Below are 21,728 nucleotides of genomic sequence, written 5' to 3' on the forward strand. Positions count from 1 at the left end.
TGGATTATTAAAATCAGCTCTTTTCAGGGATCACCTTTTTTTGGTGATTTGCTGATTTCTATTTGTTTCCTATATTTTGAGGATGTCATGGCATCCATGTCATTAAATAATAACTCTAATAGAAAAATAATCAGCCCTTAAAAATCAGTGCCAAACAGATTTAAAGTCAATTTTCAAAAATCTACTTATATGGCATAAATGATACGAATAATTTTTAGTGATTTTTAAAATTCACTGATTCAAAAAATTGCCCAGAATAATTGACAAGGAAGAATTATTAGCGATGCCAAACATCACCTAACATGGTGTTTGGAAGCGTGGGTGCTTTTTGGGATCGATTTTCAAGAAAAAACATCTATGCTTCTAAGACCCATTTTTCACAAAAAAAACACTTCTACCACATAATCAGTAAGCAACACTATGTTGTTTTGTAAGCGTGGGTGCCCATCATCCTATTTGCTAAGCCCAGACAGGCCCAACCCATTTTAACCCATTTGACGGACGAACCTTCTTCCTTTGTCTTATTGAAAATATCTTCTTATAGTGGATAAGGTGATTGCTATCCTCCAGGCAGCAACCCACTACGATCTTAAAGACTCAAAATTATTAATTTGACATTTTGACTTGAATTAGACGTAAGGCCGCAAAGGACAAGCTCATCGTAACCTTGGCACTTGCTTACCTAAAATAATCAATCGTACCGCTGGCATTCGACTTCCAGACAAGTTTAGCGATTTCCCAACTCCCAAGGCGTTTTGGACCACTATTCTTCTGGTAGGGGTGGCCCACACAATCTCCATTGCAAGGTGAACAAGAGTAACAAGTGTCCAAAGGCCAAATGACCAATACACCCTTCATTCTTCCAAAAATCTGTAAGAGACGCCTTTATTCTTTATTCTATTATTTGACTCTAAAAGGCTTACTAGCTTGTAATTTGTGTCATCATTAACGAATTATTAATTTATTATTTTTCAGATGAACGATCTAGATTGATCACGCCATCCCTTCATGGGTGGAGAAAGCCCGGAGAGGATTTTTTTCATCTCCGCTTTATTTCCTGTAATTTTTGATTAATTTCAAGGGTATTCTCGTGATATCGGTTCAAATAAAACCACCACCGCAATTAATAACTTCTCCCTGTTTCTCTGACCTCTGTCTCTTTCTCGTTCCTCTGCTCTCACGCTCGCTTGCTCAGTTGCTTATTCATGGCTTCCAAGCTGTCATTGTTCAATTTTATTGATATACGGATCCCAATCGAGAAATCCTCAAAGACCCCTCCGGTAATTCCTAACGTTGTTCTTCCACCGCTTAGTTCTACTGGTTTTTGTTGCACTAGGAGCGTTGCAAGTACAAGAGGAAGAGTTGCAGTTACTCATGCAGTGAAGGAAGAAGTGGTTCAATCGACCAATTTGGAGGATACCCAGAAGCCCAAATCTACCCCTTCTACTCCTAAGCTCGTACTGGTGGTCGGAGGCACCGGTGGTGTCGGTATGCACTTTTCCTCTCTCACTACTTCCATGTATAACTCTCCTCGTTCATTCTGATTTTCTTGATTTCTAAGTCTAATTTTGTCTATGGTGTCTCATAAACTGTCGTTTGTGGAAACATTATGGACTTTGTGTCAGCATAAATGATGTTGAACGGTTTTCTCTTTCTTTCTTTTGACGGGTAAACCTCGGATCGAACCCCGGAACTTATCATTGTGTTGCAGCATCTCAAGCAATTGAGAGCTAAAAAAATTGCTTGAAGGAGGAGTCGAACCTCCGAAGTTTATTGCGACAACTCTAGCCTACTAAAACTGATGTGTTCCAGCTAACTGTTGATATTTGCTTTCAGTTAATGCCTTCGACTTTGAGACTTGGGAGAGAGTTTATGATGAGTGTTAAAAGTCATGATTATGGTTGTTTGAAAAGTTCAATTGTGGACTTTTTTGACAGTTTTTGCATGTTCAGTGAAGTTGGTTTTATATTACAGACTGGAAATATGTTGACAGCCAACCATGTCATCCTTGAGTGTTTCTTTATGCATTGAAGGTGTAGTTTTGCATCATCAAGTGAAATGAAAGAGAAGCAGGAACTTCAAAAGAAGGGGAAAGGAAGTTTTTGAAGATAATGGAATTGATGTACGTAATTAGAAATACAATTGCAAAGGATGGGGGATGAGTCAGATTGGAATTATTCTTCCTATATACTGTATCGTGTAAAAGTAGAAATCAGGATGCCTCTTTTTTTTCCCACTCAACATAGGGAAGTAGTGGTGTTCAACCAGATTCTTTAACTGTTTTCTTCAAAGCCATGTACACAAATATTAAATTTATTTGTATTAATCAAACAACATAAGGTATGGATTTTTTAGTTTGAATGGCTACCACACTCATGTGGGTGTCTAGAACTCTAAAGCATCTTCCCAATAACTCCCTCTTGTTTCACATGGCAAAGTGTGTCTGCCATGCTTCCTATTCATTTTTCATTTTACTTGACCCTGTGAACACTCCCAGTGCAGTTGCCAAAGTCAATAGGTCAGGTTATGTTCTTTTATGTGCTCAAAGTATAGATCAATAGGGTCAATAGCTGGTATTTAGTTTGTAGATCTATGACATTATAGACTCCATTAACCATTTTCATCTGAGGATTTCCTTGTGCATTTTGGTGATCTCAGTGTATTCACAAGATTGGTTATATGATAGATGATTTCTACCTGGTCCTGGTGCAAGACAGCTTTCCCCCTTCCATATTTCTTGTGTTCAGAGTATGGATCAATAGGTCAATAGCTTGTATTTAGTTTATAGATCTATGACATTATAGATTCCATTAACCGTTTTCATCTGAGGACTTCCTTGTGTACTTTGGTGATCTTAGAGTATTCACAAGATTGGGTATATGATAGATGATTTCTACCTGGTCCTGGTACAAGACAGCTTTTCCCCTTTCATATTTCATGTGCTCAGAGTATAGATCAATAGTTCAATAGCTTGTATTTAGTTTATAGATCTATGACATTATAGATTCCATTAACCATTTTCATCTGAGGACTTCCTTGTGTACTTTGGTAATCTCAGAGTATTCACAAGATTGGGTATATGATAGATGATTTCTACCTGGTCTTGGTGCAAGACAGCTTTTTCCCTTCCATATTTCATTGTTATTGCCTTGAGGCAGGCAGTAGCACAATTTTAATGTGTTTTGAATGTGTATGCAAGTTTCTTTTAGATGATGAATAGGTAAAATATTGAAAATCATATATAAGGTAGACATTCCCAAAGAAGGGGAAGTTGAACAACGGTGGAGATTGCAATGACAACCAATAAAGGGGTGAAGAAGTTCTCAGTTCCTTTGCCCGAAGAATTCTATCAAGCAAACAATTACTTGGCTTACTACTTTCCAAAATCCAAATTGATGGAGGAAATTTATGGTGTTGGTCCTTAATCTGTAAGTTTTGCTAAACTTGGGAACCATGTAATGATGAAGTCAATTTCATGATGTACGTTAATGGCTTACATACCTATAATTTCATGAAGACTTCTGCATTGTTGTAAAGATGTAGGTTTGGAAAACAGAAGGAAATGAAAGCTAACATTTCCATGTTTTATATGGTGAAAGAAAAAGAAAAAATATTTAGATGGTGAAGTACACCTGCTAGGCTGCTTCTTCTGATTAGTTCTACTTGATCAAGAAACCCCTTTTTTGTACGACTAAGATCAACATGTACATGTAGTCAATATCATTTCAACTGTGAGAGCCTTTGATAGGCTGCAGTCAAGTAGTGACATACAAAACCAAGGAGAAGGCAAAATACTACCTTAAGTAGAACTAGAGTTGGAGAAGCCAGGAGGAAAGCTCCATTCATTTCTTATAGATTGTAGGACTGCATCATTAACTTCAAGAAGGGTCAAGAATCCTCTTTACTAAACCTAACAAACCCTAACTTCCCCCTGAGCGATCTTAATAGAAACTTTAAAAATGTTTACCTTTCTTAAAAAAGAGCCTCCAAGGAATCTAGTGGAGCCCATGCTACTAGGATCTTATATATCAAAGTGGGATGGATGATTTGTTGCTCATGGAATCATTCCACATGTCCATAGGTATACAAATGCAGAAACACCTCCGTTATAAACAGACATCTGTTCTTATGCTTTGTGCTGTACTTTTGTTCCATGATAAGGCATATGTCATTGTCTATAGAAAAGAAACTTGACATCATAATAAGCCTATGTGTCTGTTTTCCAATACAATAAAATATATATAATCATGCTCATCTAATAAATCCTTTGAAGGATTTTTATTACCTTGGTTAGAGCCAGGACCCTGTTGTTTTCCTCAATCCATCCATAAGAACTAGAACAATGCTCTCTGAGGGATATCTAAACATCCTCTAGGCATCCCCAAGGTTGGACGTGGATAAGAAACCCCAAAGCATAAAAATGAATCATGGCATGTAAGGTATGGATAAGGCAGAAGAGAGGCATGATATGTTGTATGGATTTAAGAAATAATGTGACTTTAAGAGAAAATAAATGTTAAAAAGATGTGAGTTTTTCCTTAATGCTCCAGCTCAACAAAGAATTTTTGTATGTCAATTCTAGTGGGACAAACTGTACTTGAAAGAAATGGTGAAAACTCAACCTTTGTTGAGCTTCATGATTAATCTTCTGGTACCACACCAGATGGACTTATCTGTTATGATTGGGTCCAATAGTTTGATTTAATCAGAAACCTATTACTGGAGAACTATATGTGCATATAGGACTATGCTGTTAAGTAAATCTGGGTTCCAATTAACTACTTCAAAAATTTCCTTATTCTGGCATAAATACCAGAATAACAGATTGCAACAGTATCCTGCAATAAAAATAGCAAAAAATGTTTTTTTTTTTGTCTTGACGTAATAATATATATTTTGTAATTAATCTTATATTACTCTCTTTATATCTAATTTTTATTTTTATTATACGTAAGCTTAAGTTGTTCTTTATATTTTTCTTGATGTAGTAGTACTCAATTTTCATTAATTTCCTTCATTATATTTCTTTTTTCACTTTTTGTATTCTGTGGATTTAAGGTTTTTCTTATTATTTTTTACTGTTTCATTGTCTCCAGGACAGTTGATAGTAGCATCCTTGCTCAATCGGAATATTAAGTCACTCCTAATAATACGAGATCCTTCCAAAGCAATATCTTTGTTTGGTAAACAAGATGAGGATACTTTACAGGTGCTAAGTTCTGGCCAATTCATATACATTCTTTTCTATTTATAAACTGTTTATAATGTGTCTATTTTGTCATTTAAAATCTAAATCTAATGTATCTCTAACCCTTAAACATGATATGGACTTTTGTCCTGTATGAAATTTTTACCGTTTCCTATGGGTATAAAATGGTATATCTGAAAAGCTTTTAAATCTTATAGGTACGGAAAGGGGACACACGGAACCCAGATGACTTGGATCCAGCTATATTTGAGGTTTGTCATTTCAATTCTTTTTTTCTATACTAAGTGAATAAATTAGGGAAACTTCTGTATATGGATTGTCTAATATCTTGATATCTTGTAGGGAGTTACACATGTTATATGCTGCACTGGGACAACAGCCTTTCCTTCAAAGAGATGGGATGGAGATAATACACCAGAAAGAGTAGGTCAGGATAATGTGTTGCAGTAAAAAGAAATCTGAGAAACTATTAATCAATCTATCAGTACATATAGTGTCATTGGCAGGATCATGACCTTGATGTGAACAATATTTGAATATCAGATACCCCTACAATCTAGGGACTTGCAGCCTTCTCTTTGTTCATCCTAGCTTTCCACCTTTCCCATTCATTGACTGTTCTCTAACATTTAATTTTGCTTTTATCTTACAATCCATATGATAAATGGTAGTGTTGGAATTGCCATTCTTCAACGTGCATGTCTGCATGCTCCTAAGTCCTAACCTTATTTTTGTCATTGAAGATTGGGAAGGTGTTCGGAATCTTGTATCTGCACTGCCTCCATCAGTGGAGAGATTTGTTCTTGTTTCCTCAGTAGGAGTAACAAAGTACAATGAACTTCCATGGAGGTAAGTACACCACAAAAGTGGAACCAGCTTTTATATTTTCTGAGTGTAAGTGCAGCTTCTATTGGTTGGACCTGCATATTTGGATTTATCTGTAACTCATTATTGTAATAATTTCAAGTTCTCTTTACAAATTTGTCTAAGAAAATTCAAATAACATTTTTCATGAAACACATAGTTTCCTGAACCTATATATATTTTATTGATCTGAATGGCACCTTTTTAGAATATGTTATAATCTTGCTACAGATCATTTATGAATTCTTGCATCACATACTTCACCTTAATTACCAGGAAGCCATGAATTTTCCATAAAATATTACTAGATTGGAAGTTGAATTTGTTCCTTTGTTGTTCAGCATGCTATTAGCTCTGGGCCTACATATTCTGATGATGGTTCTTTTTCATCCCCTTGCTATTTTGGCTTGATTAGTTCGAGTTTAGCTTTTTAGTTCTTAGTGTCAAGACCTATTTTCTATTTCAAGTTTGTTTCTTATTCTTCTAATTATTTCTATTTTTATACCGTGCTTAATTCTCTTTTGGATTTGAGAGTGAACAGTGTGCACCTTGGATTGATTTTGAGAACTCAATATCTAAATAAGCTGTCTTACTTTTTGCAGTGTTCAGAAGTATAAAATGTGAGATCCCCTACCTTGAATTATATAAAAACTCTGGTTGGATGTTTTGTGTAAACCTACCTACTTTCCTTTATTTAAACTGGATTAATATATTAAATTTTCTATTAGATGAAAATGTCTTGCCAAATGGTTATAAAATCAAACACTTCTCAAATTGAATGGGCTCTCAGAGTAGTTATTTTGCAATTAGGTTAAAGATACTGACCATCTACCAAGCAGTATATCCTCAGAATGTGAATCTTGTTTCAAATTTTACACGGCTTTTCAGTTTGTAAACCAAAAATTGTGCATTATTATGGATAAATGCATCCTGCAAACGTGTGTGATGAAGTGCATATGTATGTCTTCACACAGACTTGCAAGTTGCTTCCTGATAATGATCTTCCAAAATATGATTTCTTTCAAGGTGCCCACATGTGCAGAGTTCAATCTGCAAGACCACATCATATGACATGGGGTCTGCTAGTCAAGGCATTTAGAGAAGTCTAAATGACCAAGGAATCTTCTTGGAAGAAGAATACTTGGGGGCCCGGAGGGCTCAACATGTTCTCCTCACCATCCTGTGTCCCTACTCCCTAGTGTATGCGTGGGAAATCCATAGGATTCTTATCTAAAGGACAGTCTGGATAGGCTGTCTTCACTTGATGTGGTAGAAATAAGATAAATCACTAGAGAGAAACCTGATGACCTTGGTTATGAGAACTTTTTTCCTAAATTTACACCGTTTTTTTTTTTTTTTTACATTTTCCAATTTTTGTTTATATATATATATATATATATATATATATATATATATCAATTAACTATAATTTGAAGAATCCCAAAGTTAAGGGTGATTCGGTTTCATTCTTCACTTCCTTTGGTCTATAACTGTGTAATGGAAAAGAAGTAATTAATAAAACTAAGGACACATATAATACTAGACATGCAATGACCAAAAGTGAGGTCCAAAGCATTAAAAGGAAAGCAGTGTATCTTATCTTGGGATTCTGATCTAGTGAGCTACTGTTTTTTTTTTTTTTTCAACAGCATCATGAATCTCTTTGGAGTTCTCAAGTTTAAGAAGATGGGGGAGGATTTTGTTTGCAATTCTGGTCTTCCCTTCACAATAATTAGGTCAGGTACCTTTCTCTTTGTGTGTTGTACTGGTTTCCAGAAAATAGTATTCCATCACCAGAGAGAAACTTCCTAGTATGTAGAATTTTATAGTTCTCTATTTTTGAAAGTATATCTCCATTTGTATGGCAGAGCTGGAAGACTGACAGATGGGCCATACACCTCATATGACCTGAACACTTTGCTTAAAGCAACTGCTGGGCAACGGCGTGCAGTCCTTATAGGTCAAGGTATATCATTATTAATCCTCATGAACAGGAAAAAATGAGAAATTTTCCATGGTTTCTCCATAATATCAAGAAAATGACTAGGTTTATCATTACTAACAAGTAAAATACTTCTATTTCTTTTGAAACAGTAAAATGTAATTGTTTTAAATCATGAAGTGCTTCAATTATGTGAAGATGATATTATCATTGGACTCCATGCATGTGGATTATGATATTATCTACTATTCATACGCAAGGAATAACAAGGAAGTTCAAATAAAGGGGCTCTTCCTTTTAAGTCCTTGTTCCTTGTTTACATCCATAGTATGTGATGAAATATCCATTAGTGGGATTGATTTGATGACCCCAATTGAGCATCAGAAAATCAACGTCATTCAACTTCAATTTACACCAAGAAATCAATAATCAATCATATATACACCTTAGTCCCTGAACTATAACCTAGAAGTACAACTTCAAAGCTCTCTGTCCAGGTTGATATATTTATACTTGGCTATAGTTACGTGCCTTGTTGACCATTCAACTAGCTACTATTGGGTAAAGAGTAGGTCAGGGGCAGAGCTAGGTGACGAGGGATCAAGGCATCCCTTCCTTCACAGAACGTTTCAAAAACCTCTTGCATATGCTGGGAATGATAGGGCATGACCCCACTTATAGAGTGGCCTCCCCAAATTATGATCCTTCTTTGCCCCTGGCTCAGGCCTTGTTTTTTGTTTCAGAAAAGCCTAACAAAGAGAAACCTTTTGGATGTTTAGTTTCTATCTACAAAAATCAGAAAGTACCTTTTGGTTTCATGCATCAAGACTTCCCTGAAAAAGCCCTTTGAGCTGAAGAATTTGCTTCAGAATGGATCCTCCTATCATATGCTCGTAGAAAGATCAAATTCACCCAGAACACAGTGTCTTAAATGATTTTAATAAGAAAATATTGAGCGAGTGATTATATCATGAAAAATGATATTCCTAATTTAGTTTTGTAGTTTCCGTGCTATTGTTTTCTGACTCATCATGTTTTCTTCTTTTATTTACCACTATCATCCCATTCATGGCTTCTCAGGGGATAAACTTGTAGGAGAGGTTAGCAGACTTGTTGTTGCTGAAGCTTGTATTCAGGCATTGGACATAGAGTTTACTCAAGGTCAAATATATGAAATCAACTCAGTTGAGGTATGAATCATCAACATAATTTGTAAAAAAATATTGATGGAAAATGATGTTGGAAATTTATTTCTCATATTCTTCAGGATCCACTGAATATGTTGTCATGGATGTGGAACTATCATATATCTTTCTATTTCTTCTAGGAGTTTGTCTTGAATATGCGGCTTGATAAAGTAACTTTATGCATTTTATTGACTTTTTGTTAAATTTAAGTATGCATATATGTTCCTTTTTGATAGAGTTTACTGCCTGTGTTTTTTGTTATTAGCTCTCACCAGGAATGAATTTTCTATTAGATGGATCAAATCTTTAGAACTGATTATGTTGAAGGATGAGCATCAGGACTTGAAAGATGGAATGAAAATAAAAACAAGAGCATTTGAAACTACGAAAAAAAAAAGAAATATTTTCCAGAAATTGGAGAGTGGATTCGGGTAGGTCCAGTCATGTACAAAGAATACCATCAATGCCCCTGTTAGGAGCCTATAATTGCAGGTTGAAGGCAACAGCAGGAGTGTAGGGTAGAAGGAACAGGTTGAGGTAGTGATTACTAATAAACAATTTGAGTTGGTATGCTCAAGAAGTGAATATTGATTAGGATGAACACAACCTAGGAATTTTATAACATTCATGTAAGCAGAGCAATCGTTGGGACAAGGTTTTGCTGATGATCATGATACCTTCAATCAGAATTTTGACAAGATATCTAGCAATACTATACAAGTTACTAGTTAGGATATTGACAAGATATCTGGACCCTCTTAGTTTGGATGTGAGATTATGGTCCCCTCACCCAAAAGGCTACTTCACTTGTGCTTCCTTTATTAAATCCCTTTGCTCTTCCCATGGACAGTGGGGTTTTCCATCCAAGGAGATATGGCCTAGACCGGTTCCACCTAAAGTAATTATTTTCTGCTGGGAGGTGTTTTATAGAATGATTAATACCTTGGACTGTTTGCAGAAGAAAAGGCATTCTTTGTGTTTGCCCCCTAACTGGTGTGTACTTTGCAGGGCTAGTGGTGAGGGTTGATATCACTTGTATCTTGTTCCTTTTCTAGTGCTATTTGGAGTTGGATTTTCTCTTTGTTTGGGTGCAGGTGGAATCTTTCCACAGCTTTAAGTCAGCTGTTCGGTCCTTCCTTTTTGTGTGGCCTACAAAAATAGGAAAAATAATGTGGAGATGTATTAGAGCATCCGCCTTGTGGACAATCTGGGAAGAAAGGAATACAAGGGTATTCAAGGAAAATGAAAGAAGCATTTAGGCTGTTGAGAACAGTATCTTGTCTAGGGCCATTCATTGGTTAAGAACTATGGACTTATTTCACACATTCTCTTTTGATGATTTTTGGAGAAACTGGATAGCGGTGGCTAACAGCCATACAAGGAAGGACAAAGAATCTGCAGTGTGGATGCCTCTGCCTGAAGGATGGGCAAATCTGAACTTTGATAAAAGAAGCCAAGGAAACCCAAGCTCATCGGGGATAGGAGGGGTGCTGAGAGATAAGGAGAGCAAAATATTAGCACTGTTTTCAGACCTCGTGGGAATAGGAGACTCCAATAGAGCTGAGATGTTAGTGGCGGTACATGGTATTCAGATTGCAGAACAATTAGGAGTTCAGCACTTGGTTGTTGAAGGGGACTCTAAGATTGTTGTGGGATGGCTGACAGACCCAGCTTCAGCTATGTGGCGACACAGAGACCTGTCAAGGAAAGTCAACTGGCTCACAAGAAAAATGACTGTTACCTCTCTTTCGGTAGGAAGATTAGCAAATACCTTATTTCTGGTGATTTCTGTTTTTATATTGATGTAATACTTGCTAGAAGAGGTAACAACTCGTGCCTCCTCTTGGGTCTCCTGTATTTGCCTCATATTTCTGGTTTAATAAATTATATTCATTCATCAAAAAAATATTGACAAGATAATTTAATTAGATCTAAAACTAAGAGTTTTGACAAAGACCAAAGCATTCCTTCAATATTGATCTTCAAATACAAGAGCACAACCATGGAATTTTGGTGTTTGTTTAGTTAAGGTGCAAATTTACTGATAGAAAAGAAGGAAAGGTTGAAGGTCAAGGGATACCTTCTTTAACAATGAAGTACGATAGCCTGCAGAAGGAAAGGAAAAAATACTAAGTACATGACCAAGGTTTTCAAGTAGATAAATAAATAAAAATGTCAAACACTTATCTTGGAAGTGGCCTTATCATCCCTTTCTGCACATTTAACTTGTATTCCCTTCATGAAATTGTTGCTATCCATAAATTAAATAAATGACATAAAGAGCAGTAGTACAGTTCTCTATTTCCCAACTTTTGTGCAGCTCCTCTGATTAATTTCCCAATTTCCATCAAATCAGAGATTTTAATAGGAACTGTGGGAATCCATAGAATGACTCCAATCTTTAGTTGCACTTTTATCTTTGCTCTGATTTCAAGAGTAGTACAGCTAGCCATCATTATTTGGATAAGAGAATCCATCATATCATCAATCCCCATGACACCATCAGAGATGGGACCAACTAAATTTGAAATTGCATGTTCATCAGAAAGGTTCATTTTGTCAGTGGTGTCCGGAATCTCTGGGCTCTTCTTCCCCAGAACAACAAGATGGACTAAGCATTGAACTGGAAACTGATATCTGTTTTCGATGGGTGTTGTGCAAGGTGATCCAAACAAAAGGACCTAGAACCATAGAGAGTGCAGGAACTTGCACAACACCCATAAGAAAAAACCACTCCAGTGCAACCATTTAAATCTGAGAATCTAATTATTAAGAAACCTAGTATTGAAGAACCATGAATTGGAAGGAACCTATGAATTATCATAAATATGGCCATATTGATCTCAACAATAACATTATAGCAAAAAAAATTACATTCAATTTCCATGACCATATCTTGACTTAGAATTGTATTATATATGCAGTTGCACCTAGTTACAGAATGATTGTAGGGAACATGTTGTTGCCATGATTAAACTATTAATTAATAACTCTGAGTTACACTCACTGCATTGGCAGTCCTTACTAATAAAGAAGATAATATCAAACTCATAAAATGTGATCATTTCCTGCTTTTTCCGTCTGATACGCACTTTTCTTGTTCCACTTCCACTGTAGCAGGAGCGTTTATGAATGCTAATGACTTGTAATAAGCTCTGCAATATTTGTTTCTGCTGCTCAGTGTTTGTAAGCTAAGGGTCTGCAGTTTCTCATATTTTGTATAGCATGGCTTAATTTTTCTGATCTTTTCTACTTAGAGTATTCTTCTACGTAAATCACTCCTTTGTCCTGAACTTGCTAAATACAATTTGGTTTAGGGGGAAGGACCAGGAAGTGACCAGGAAAAATGGAGGGATCTTTTCCAAGCTGCAAAAGCCCAATGACTGAATTCACGGCAGAATAATAGGCTTCTTCCTTGTGCTTGTTAGGAAATCCAGTTATACCATTCACCTGTACCATTTGAAGATGCCTTTGTAAAGTGAGGAATGAAACAGAGAGAGAAATCCACACAAATTGCAGACTAAAGATGTATTAGCATGCCAAAACTGCCCATTTAAGAGTTGTTCGAAATCATACATAAAAGAAGATATTTGAGTTCTATTATATTTTGCGTCGTTCGTTTATTATCTGGCAAAAGAATATTGTACGGGCTCATACGAGCACATCCCCCACTTCCGATAAACGAGTTTCATCACGGAGGTACATCGATCGGTCACAATGGTAAGGGGTCGAACCTACGACTTGACGCTCTATCCACTGAGCTACAGGCGCCTTGTAATTTTAGAAGATGTATAAAGTTATCAAGGCAGCGTATAACTTGATTAGGACGTGTTTGGGAGAGCCTTAAATTTGATTGAGTTGCCTTTGTTTCACATCGTTTTGAAAAAGTTAATAAAACTAGCTCCCACCAAAAAATCAACATCTTGGCTAAATAAAAGTATATTTGGGACTTTCACCGGACATAGTTTCTAGACTTTTAAAGGGGTTAAAAATTATTACGAGAAATCTGACGTGAATAATTGCATTTTAGAACTTTGGTATGAAGAGTCTGATGTGGACAAATACAATTTAGACTCTAGTATGTGATGGAAACAAAATCATGTTCTTTCGGCATAACAATGAAACATGTTTGTAAAACACTGAATAGTGAATAGGGTCCTCACATTTATTATATGATTTTTTGGGGCTGTGGATGATTGGTCCTACTTGATAGAATTTGGTGATCTCAGAATGTGAAGTGAAAGAGAATATCCAAGCAAAAGATTAGAACTATAGAATGTAAGCCAAATGGTGAGGGTACATCTCTGGAACGTTCGGGATGTGTGGGTACTCATTCGTTTGTTGTTTATGAGATATGCCCACACGGCATCACGGTTGTCCTTAGCCAATTCCCCCTGAAGTGGTATCTACATACATCTCAGTGCAAACGGATAAGAGAAAGGATGTGTCATGTAGTACAAACGGTGGGTGTGATATCTACATACATCTCAATTGTCCCTACCTCTGAGCTCAAGGTGATCAACTAGAAGGGAGGAGTGGTTGGTTTGTCAAACGCTCTGGAGTCGATGGGAGAGTCCAGTTAGGTTGGTTTGGTCCCTTAGGTTTCTTCAATGAGTCCTCTTCCTTTCTTTGTTTATGTCCAGTTCCAATTCTAGTTCCGAGGGTAAGGAGTGAGTTGATGCCCAAATTGGGGAGGGGTTCCAAGTCCAGGAGCGCTGAAGTTCCCACAAAGGGGCTTTGAGCTGTAGGAGAAGGTACAAGTTCAGCCCAACTTGGCTAACTCTTGCCAATCTCTAGGGGATAATGTAGTGGTTTCGGATCCCCGAGGTACCTGATGTTATCTTGTTGGGCTTCAACCAGCATCCTTGGGACCATGACGAGAACGAGGTCTGTCTTTGAGCAAGCCTTGGTCCTCAGCTACTATGACATAACCATAGGTGAACTCCACCTAAACTCTGTGAGGACTTTGATTGACACCATATTGCCTTGCTATCATTTTCAACCTTCCCTTGAACAATAGAACTTTTTCTGACCTCTGCCAAATAAAGAGGTTGACCAGCGAGAAGGGCTTCTTCTATTTGTCCTAGACACAAGATGTTAGGCAATTTCCCTTCCAAAGTTGCGGAGTGGAAAAGAAAATTCTTTTACATCATGGCAGAAGGAGGGTGGCCTTTCACCTTAGAGTGGAGGATGGCCATCAAAGATATAAGAGAGGAATCCATAGATAAGCTGTTAGAGGCTCGAACTGTTCGGCCAAAAGTTGTGGATTGGGGATTTCCTGGCTGAGGAGGCACTAAGCCAAGCCAGGCTTAGTTAATCATCTGATTAAAACTTTTGTCTTTTGCAAAAGAAAAGTCAATTCTTAATAAAACTAGGGTCCTTAACGTTTGTCAGCACTCAATTTTCGCTCGGTCCCCTCTCTACCCACTTTCACACTCTAAATGCCTAATCAGACCTTATCAACATCTTTAGAATACGCTAAAATCCACAAGATTTCTTTTCGACGGTCCCGATTGTGCCACACCACCACACTTGTTACCCGATCAGACTCCATCACATGAATCAAATTTGTTTATCATCTTATCACACCAAATTTCAACCTTAAATCCCTTGATTTCGCCATTTATCCATCAAAGATTTCATTTCAATGAACCTGACATTACGACAATTCTCGAACCTAAAACCTACAATCCACACACTCCCAATACGATCAAACCCTCACAACAGCCTCGTAATTCAAATCCATGCAACTTCACCTAAGTCAAACTTAAAATTCCCTTATTTACCCATCCATCAACCTAAGATTCAATTTTAAGCCCCCTCATTGGCCAAAATACTCAACTTAGATCCTCACGATTCCCACACCTCTAAAGCCATCTCACACTTCCACTAGACTCCAAGATACCCACCACCAAAATTTCAGATCCAAAAGTCCCCATTTTGCCCTTTGTACACAATGATTCCAAATTGACCATTCTCATTGCTTGCTACCCTCAAAATCTTAGATATTCATTACAATAGCTCCTGCAAGATGCTCAAATCTTCCTAAAACCTTTATCAGACCCCTAACCAACCATCCATCCAACCCCAAACCTTAAAATGCCCATTTTGCCCTTTATCAAAAAAGTTTCTAAACCGACGATCCTCATTGGCCATCACACCCCAAATTTGAGATCTTCATTGACAACTCTCTCGAGACACTAAAATCTTCCTAAAACCTCCATCAGACCCCTAATCAACCACCCACCAGATTTCAAACCCAAAATGACTGTTTTGCCCTTCATCCAAAAAGATTCCAAACCGATAATTCTTAGCGGGCACCACTATCAAAATCCAAGATCTTCATCAAGACACTCCATCTAAGATCCCCAAACTATACTAAAACCACTGCCAACTTCCTGATCAACCATCCATCCAACTTCAGACCTCAAAATATCCATTTTGCCCTTCATAAAAAAGATTTCAAATTGACGATCCTCATTGGTCGTCATTCTCTAATCCAAGATCTTCATCAATACACATCATCCAAGACCTCCAAAACCTACCGAAACCTTCACCAACTTGCTGATCAACCATCTGTCAAACTTCAGACCTTAAAATGACCTTTTTTCCCTTCAAAACCTACCAAAACCTCCACTGATTTCCCAATTAACCACCCACCAAATTTCAGACCCAGGAATACCCGTTTTACCCCTAATATAAAAATTTTCCGAATCGATTATTCTTGTCACTTGCTATTCTCAAAATCTTAGATCTCCAACATGACAGCTCCCATGAGACACACAAATCTCCCTAAAACCTCCATCAAACCCCCGATTGACCATCCACCAAATTTCTTACCTTAAAATGACCATTTTGCCATTCATTTAGAAAGATTCCAAATTGATGATCCTTATTGGCTGTCATTCCTCGAATCCAAGATTTCCAACATGACACACTAGTCAAGACCTTCGAACTATACCAAAACCCTCATCAACCTTTTGATCGACCATCTATCAAATTTCAGATTTCAAAATGGCTATTTTACCCTTCACTTAAAAATATTCTACATGGACCATCTTCATTGCTTGATATTCTCCAATTTCAAAATATCCATTGCCATGCATCATCCAACACCTTTAAACCCCATCAAAGCCCCTTGATTGACAATCCAACAAATTTCAATCCCTAAAATGACAATTTTACCCCTCATTTATAAAGATTCTAAACCGAGGGCTCTCATTGGTCGTTACTCTCCTATTTCAAGATCTGTATTACGGTACACTGTCTGATACACCTAGACCACGCCATCACCTTCCTAAAAAATTGGATAAACCATCCCCCATTTTTAGACCCAAAATGACCATTTTACCCTTCCATCAAGAAAAATCCAGATTTGACGCCCTCGATTTCTCAAAACACTCTAGATCATGATTTATCACTCTATCAAACTCCCTAAGGCCATCAAACCCAATCATCACCCTTTTTGGACACTTTAGAACCCCCTTGGAAAATTTATTTGCAAAAGTCCCCATTTTACCCCTCCATCTATGAAGATTTCAATTCATGTGATCTTGTTGTTCGAGATAAACCCTAACATCTTGAGTTTTAATCTCAGCCCTTGAATCCTGCACATCACACCCCTTGGATTTGTCCTTTCATTATGAAAAAACCCCCTCTCTTTTTCACTCAAGTCCCTACACATTTCTAGAAGCCACCCAAAGCCTTCACTAAACTTAGAATCAATCCTAGCCATAAATCTAAATCCCCCTTGCTTCTCCACCCTAGGATCGGCCTAACTACCATTTAGCACCCCAAAACCATAGCCACCCTCCTTTCATTTCTCCCTTAAAAATTTGGCTAAGACATTTTCAATTCAAAATTTGAATTTAAATTTGAAAATTCCCCCAATCCTAGGCATTTAAGGGAAGGAGACAAGGGAAAGAAAATCAAGGGAAGTTGTCTCCTTGCCTTAAATTCGGTCAAAAGGCGAAAGATTAATTTAGGAAGCCCCCATCCTTTAGATTAGGATCGAACCATCCTAGCCATCCATCTCTTTTGAGAACACACCCAAAACCCTAAGAAGTCTTAGCAAACTATAGCTAAACCCTACCCAAATTGGTTCCAACTTAACCAGAAGCCCCAAGTCAAACCCAAAGTAGTCCAGTTCGAACCAAACTAGAACCAACTTTACCCTAGTTCAGTTTTGAAAAATAGACAACAAAAATAAAAAGAAAAAAGAAATAAAATAACCAAAAAATTAAAAACAAAAATCAACTGAAGCCTTCAGTTTCTTCCTCTCCATTCTCTCCTCTCCCTCTCTCTCAAGCTCTTGTCGAACTCTCCCTTTCATCTTCTTCCTCTCTTCTTCCTTCAACCTCCATGGCCGGCCTCTACTGAAACTCTTCTCCCACGGAAGCTCTCTCATTTGGTCTTCTCTTCCCCAAGACTCTTCCCACCGAAGCCCTCACCTTCTTCCTCTCCATTCTTTCGCACTCCCTCTCTCCCAAGCTCCCACCGAACTCCACATTCTCTCTCAGATCTACCACCACCGGAATCTTCCTCTAATCTTCTTCCCCATCTCTCTCTCTCTCCCTCTCTTTCACTCTCTTGGCTTCCCTTCATCTTCCCCCCTTGAAACCCTAGGACAAACCTTACTTTTTCTCCATTCCTCTCCACCACCGAAATCCCCACTATCCATTCTCATTTTAATCTCTCTCAAATGTCTCTACTCACCTGAACTAAAACCTCTCCCCCATTTTCCTCTAAAAAAGCAACTCCCAATGGCTGGAGCTTCCACACTAGGGTCCAACTCAGAACACAATTCAAAACAACAAGAAAGAACAAGTGAAGGTTTAGTTCAGATTTGCAGCCCACTGCATTGAATGAGTTCAGCACAGCTCTCCATCCTCTCTACTATCAACCGCACACTAGGTGTTTTCCATTTCTTTTGGAGGGCCATATATAGAGGTAATCGTCCTCAACCTCTCAAAAATAATTTATAGTTTTTATTTTTGTTTTTCTTATGTCTTCTACGCATGGGTTTTAGTTGCCTTATGATCTTTTCATGTAGGGTTTATGTTTGTTTTATTGTTGACATTATTACTTTTAACTCATGTTCTTTAACTCATGTCATGCTCTAGTCCATTGTGAAGGACTGTCCATGGGAGATAAGCTCCTTGGGTTCAATATTCTCCCTCTTCAAGTAGGAATGTGGGAGGCTTTGGATAAAAAAGGGGTGGTTGTGTAGTCAGCTGCTCCTTTGCTCCTCTAAGAGCCTCCCATACCCGTAAAGAGGAAGAGGAGGGGATTGAGTCTCATGAAAGAATGTCCCTCTCATGGTAAGACCTTCATTGGACCTAAGAAGCAATTAATGGTATGTTATTTTTTATCAAAATTGGCATTCACAAGATAACAAAGGGAAAGGGGTGCCTAACACCTTCCCTGTCCCTCCCTTTGGTGCCTAGAATCATGTCTTGTCTTGGATTGGAGTCTTTTCTTCTTTTATGTTTCTCAAACAAGGGAGGCCCATCACTCCCTTGTTCAAGTTGTTGATGGGTGGCGGCTCCTCTCATAGCCATGAAGTGAAACCCAATTTCAATGGGATGTTCACAACATCCTCAAGAGGAAGAAGAGGAAGGTTACCAAGGCCAACACTTCTCGAGGCGACAAGCCACATCAGCATTGATGATGTCAAGGAGTGTAACATGCCATGTAGGTACCCTTGGCCTTGGATGTAGAGATTTTCGATGCCCCAACTCTATCGTCAGTATGGAGTAGCACGCAGCCAAGGAGGCACCAACGTTGATCCTAGGGTGGTCGGTGAAGATGATTGGTAGAGTTTGGGGTTTGGGGGTCACGTTTGAGGTAAGCAAGGGGGTCCTCCTTCTCAGCAATGTGAGGGAGTAGAACAACCAAGCTCCTATGATGCTCAGTGACAAGCTGATCAAGTGACTCATGTATTTGTGTTTAGTCATTTTCTTCTTCTCCCATGAGTTAGGCTAACTTGAGGTCCTCTCCCAAGCTAATGCTCGGATGCAGGTACTAATGGGGAAGGCTGACTCGAGCTCTTGGAAACATGAGATCGCAAGGAGAGATGTGAAGGCCTCCCGAGGACAGCTATAGGTAACTAGAGTAGAGCTTGAGGTTTGAAGGCTGAGCTAGAGTCTAGTCTAGCCACTTTAAAGTGAGAGAGGCAAGAGAAGGCCAAGGTGTCATAGAAGTTGGCCACTTCAGGTAGTTCAACAATTCTTCACCCAATATGTCCCAACCAATCAATTCCATGTTGCCCATCCTAGTGTTTTCTAAAACTAGGACGTTTTCTAGTTCACTTGGTCAAACCAAGTTAAGCAAATTAAATCGATGTAGAATAATGAAACAAATTATAAATCAAATTAGCGAGCTCAGAACTCTATATGTAGCACCTTTTAAGGTTCTTAGCATTCCATGTGCAAGGATCTTGTGGATGGAGAACGAGTAAAACTACTGCACAATCTCTTGTACCTTCACTAGGTATTTGATCATTGTTGGTTCCTAAGCTTCATACTATCTGTTGACTTGGTTGACAATGAGTGGGGAGTAGGAACAAGCCTCAATGTTTTTTACATCAATCTCCTTGGCTAGGGATAGTTTGACGATTAGTACTTCATACTCAGCTTTGTTGTTTGATGCCTTGAACCTAAATCTAAGTGCATACTCCAGCTTCAACTTGTTAGGTTCCAACAAGACAAATCCAACTTGACTTTCTAGTTGGATGCGCCATGTATGTGGAGGATCCAGGGTTGTCAAAATGAAAGTACACTCCATGATGAAGTCAACTAGGACCTTGCATTGATTTCTAGTCATGGCTTGAGTAGATGTTGAATTCACTAAGTTTGATGGCCCATTTAATGAGTCTCGTCAACACTTTAGGCTTTTGTAGAACTTGGTGAAGTGGTTGGTCTGTGAGAACAATGGTGGTAAGGGCTTGGAAGTATGGTCATAGCTTCCAAATTGAGATTATCAATGCGAAGGCAAGCTTCTCGATGTTTGGGTACCTAGTTTTAGTTGTATGTAGAACTTTGCTTACATAGTAAACAGATCATTGCACTTTGTCTATGGTCTGAACCAGTATCAAGTTGATGACTTTGTTACCAGAAAATAAATACAAGTGATGTTCTTCTTCGAGCTCAGGCCTCATCAATAATGGTGGTAAGCTAAGGTATTCTTTTAGTTCGTTGAACCCATACTAGCACTCTTAAATCCATTAGAAGCCCTTTGCTTTCTAGATTGCTTGAAAAAGGGTAGGCATCTTCCTATCGACCTGGACATGAAGTGGTTAAGGGCCATAGCTTGGCTTATTTGTCTATGGGCTTCCTTGATGGACCTCGGTGGTTGCATATCCACGATTTCCTGGATATTCTTGGGATTGACTTCAATGCTACATCAAATTACCACGTACCCAAGGAGCTTCTTTGACATGGTGCTGAACACCGCACTTGTTCAAATTGATCTTCGATCAACATTTCCTCAACACATCAAACACCTCAATTAGGTCCACAATATGTGAGCTGTAAGTCCTATTCTTAGCTTCCATGTCATCAACATAAATTTCAATATTCTTTCCAATTAAATCTTTAAAAATAAAGGGTATAACTTAATAGTAGTACAACCTAGTCTTAGTGATAAAGGTGGCCTTTTCTTGATATAGGGGATCCATCCAGTTCTGATTATAGCTCGAATAAGCATCCATGAAGCTCAATAGCTTGAATCCTTATGTGACATCTACTAGCCGATCTATCTTTGGGTGTGGGAAACTATCCTTCGGACATGCTCTATTTAGGTCAATGTAATCCATGCACATGTGCCACTTCCTGTTTGCCTTCTTGACCAATACCATGTTGGCTATCCAGTCTAGATACTTTACCTCGCGTATAAAATCAACAGATAGGAGCTTTTCAACCTCTTTGTCAATTGTCAACCAATTTGGAGCAAAGTTTCTCCTTTTCTATTTCACATGTCTAAAGTTTGGATTTACGTTAAGTTTCTAAGTAATAATAGAGGGGTTATACTAGGCATATTAGTAGTTGACCATGCAAAAACATCATTGTCAACACTTGATTTTTGCTCAATCTGGAGCCTAAACTCCCAATTCACCCTAAACACTTGATTAGACCTTTTCAATCTCTTTGAAACACTAAAAAAACCCCAAAAGTATCACTTTTAGCCTAAAATACCTCTAATCAACCACTAAATTTGATCGATACCAATTCGATAGCCCTAATCAACCCCCACTTACACCTCAATCCATAGATCAAAAACCACCATTATACCCAAAACCATAAAAAAATGCTTATCCACGAAAATTCAACATAAAATTCCTCTATTTACCCTCTTAATAAGCGAAGATTCCATTTCAACCCTTATCGTTAGCCTAAAGCACATGCAACCCAAATCCCCTTGACCTAGACACATTTCATCTAATCAGACCATATGATTGAGACTTAGACTCACCAAAACACTTGCCTGTAAAGTTGTAACCCAAGATTTTCTCATTTACCCTTTAATC

General features: G+C 38.0%; 1 protein-coding gene across 1 annotated transcript; it reads left to right on the top strand.

The window, feature by feature from the left end:
* Window positions 1–1,134: 1,134 nt before the first annotated feature.
* Window positions 1,135–12,805, top strand: LOC148872137 (NAD(P)-binding Rossmann-fold superfamily protein). Its single transcript, XM_088972838.1, has 9 exons — window positions 1,135–1,488; window positions 5,097–5,209; window positions 5,407–5,460; window positions 5,552–5,636; window positions 5,953–6,058; window positions 7,723–7,809; window positions 7,942–8,039; window positions 9,096–9,205; window positions 12,520–12,805. Exons 1-9 carry the CDS (start codon window positions 1,206–1,208, stop codon window positions 12,583–12,585), a joined length of 1,002 nt encoding a protein of 333 aa, XP_088828964.1. The 5' UTR covers window positions 1,135–1,205; the 3' UTR covers window positions 12,586–12,805.
* The last annotated feature ends 8,923 nt before the right edge of the window (window positions 12,806–21,728 follow it).

The sequence above is a fragment of the Nelumbo lutea genome, chromosome 2 (genome assembly GCF_056320005.1).
Source record: "Nelumbo lutea isolate HS-2025 chromosome 2, American lotus-T2T, whole genome shotgun sequence".
Taxonomy (NCBI): domain Eukaryota; kingdom Viridiplantae; phylum Streptophyta; class Magnoliopsida; order Proteales; family Nelumbonaceae; genus Nelumbo; species Nelumbo lutea.

Bases quoted from the DNA above. Each gene is read 5' to 3' on its own strand.
- LOC148872137 (XM_088972838.1), top strand. From the start codon at position 1,206: ATGGCTTCCAAGCTGTCATTGTTCAATTTTATTGATATACGGATCCCA. The intron at 6,059-7,722 runs GTAAGTACACCA...TTTTTTCAACAG, and splicing joins TACAATGAACTTCCATGGAG to CATCATGAATCTCTTTGGAG. The intron at 7,810-7,941 runs GTCAGGTACCTT...TTTGTATGGCAG, and splicing joins CTTCCCTTCACAATAATTAG to AGCTGGAAGACTGACAGATG.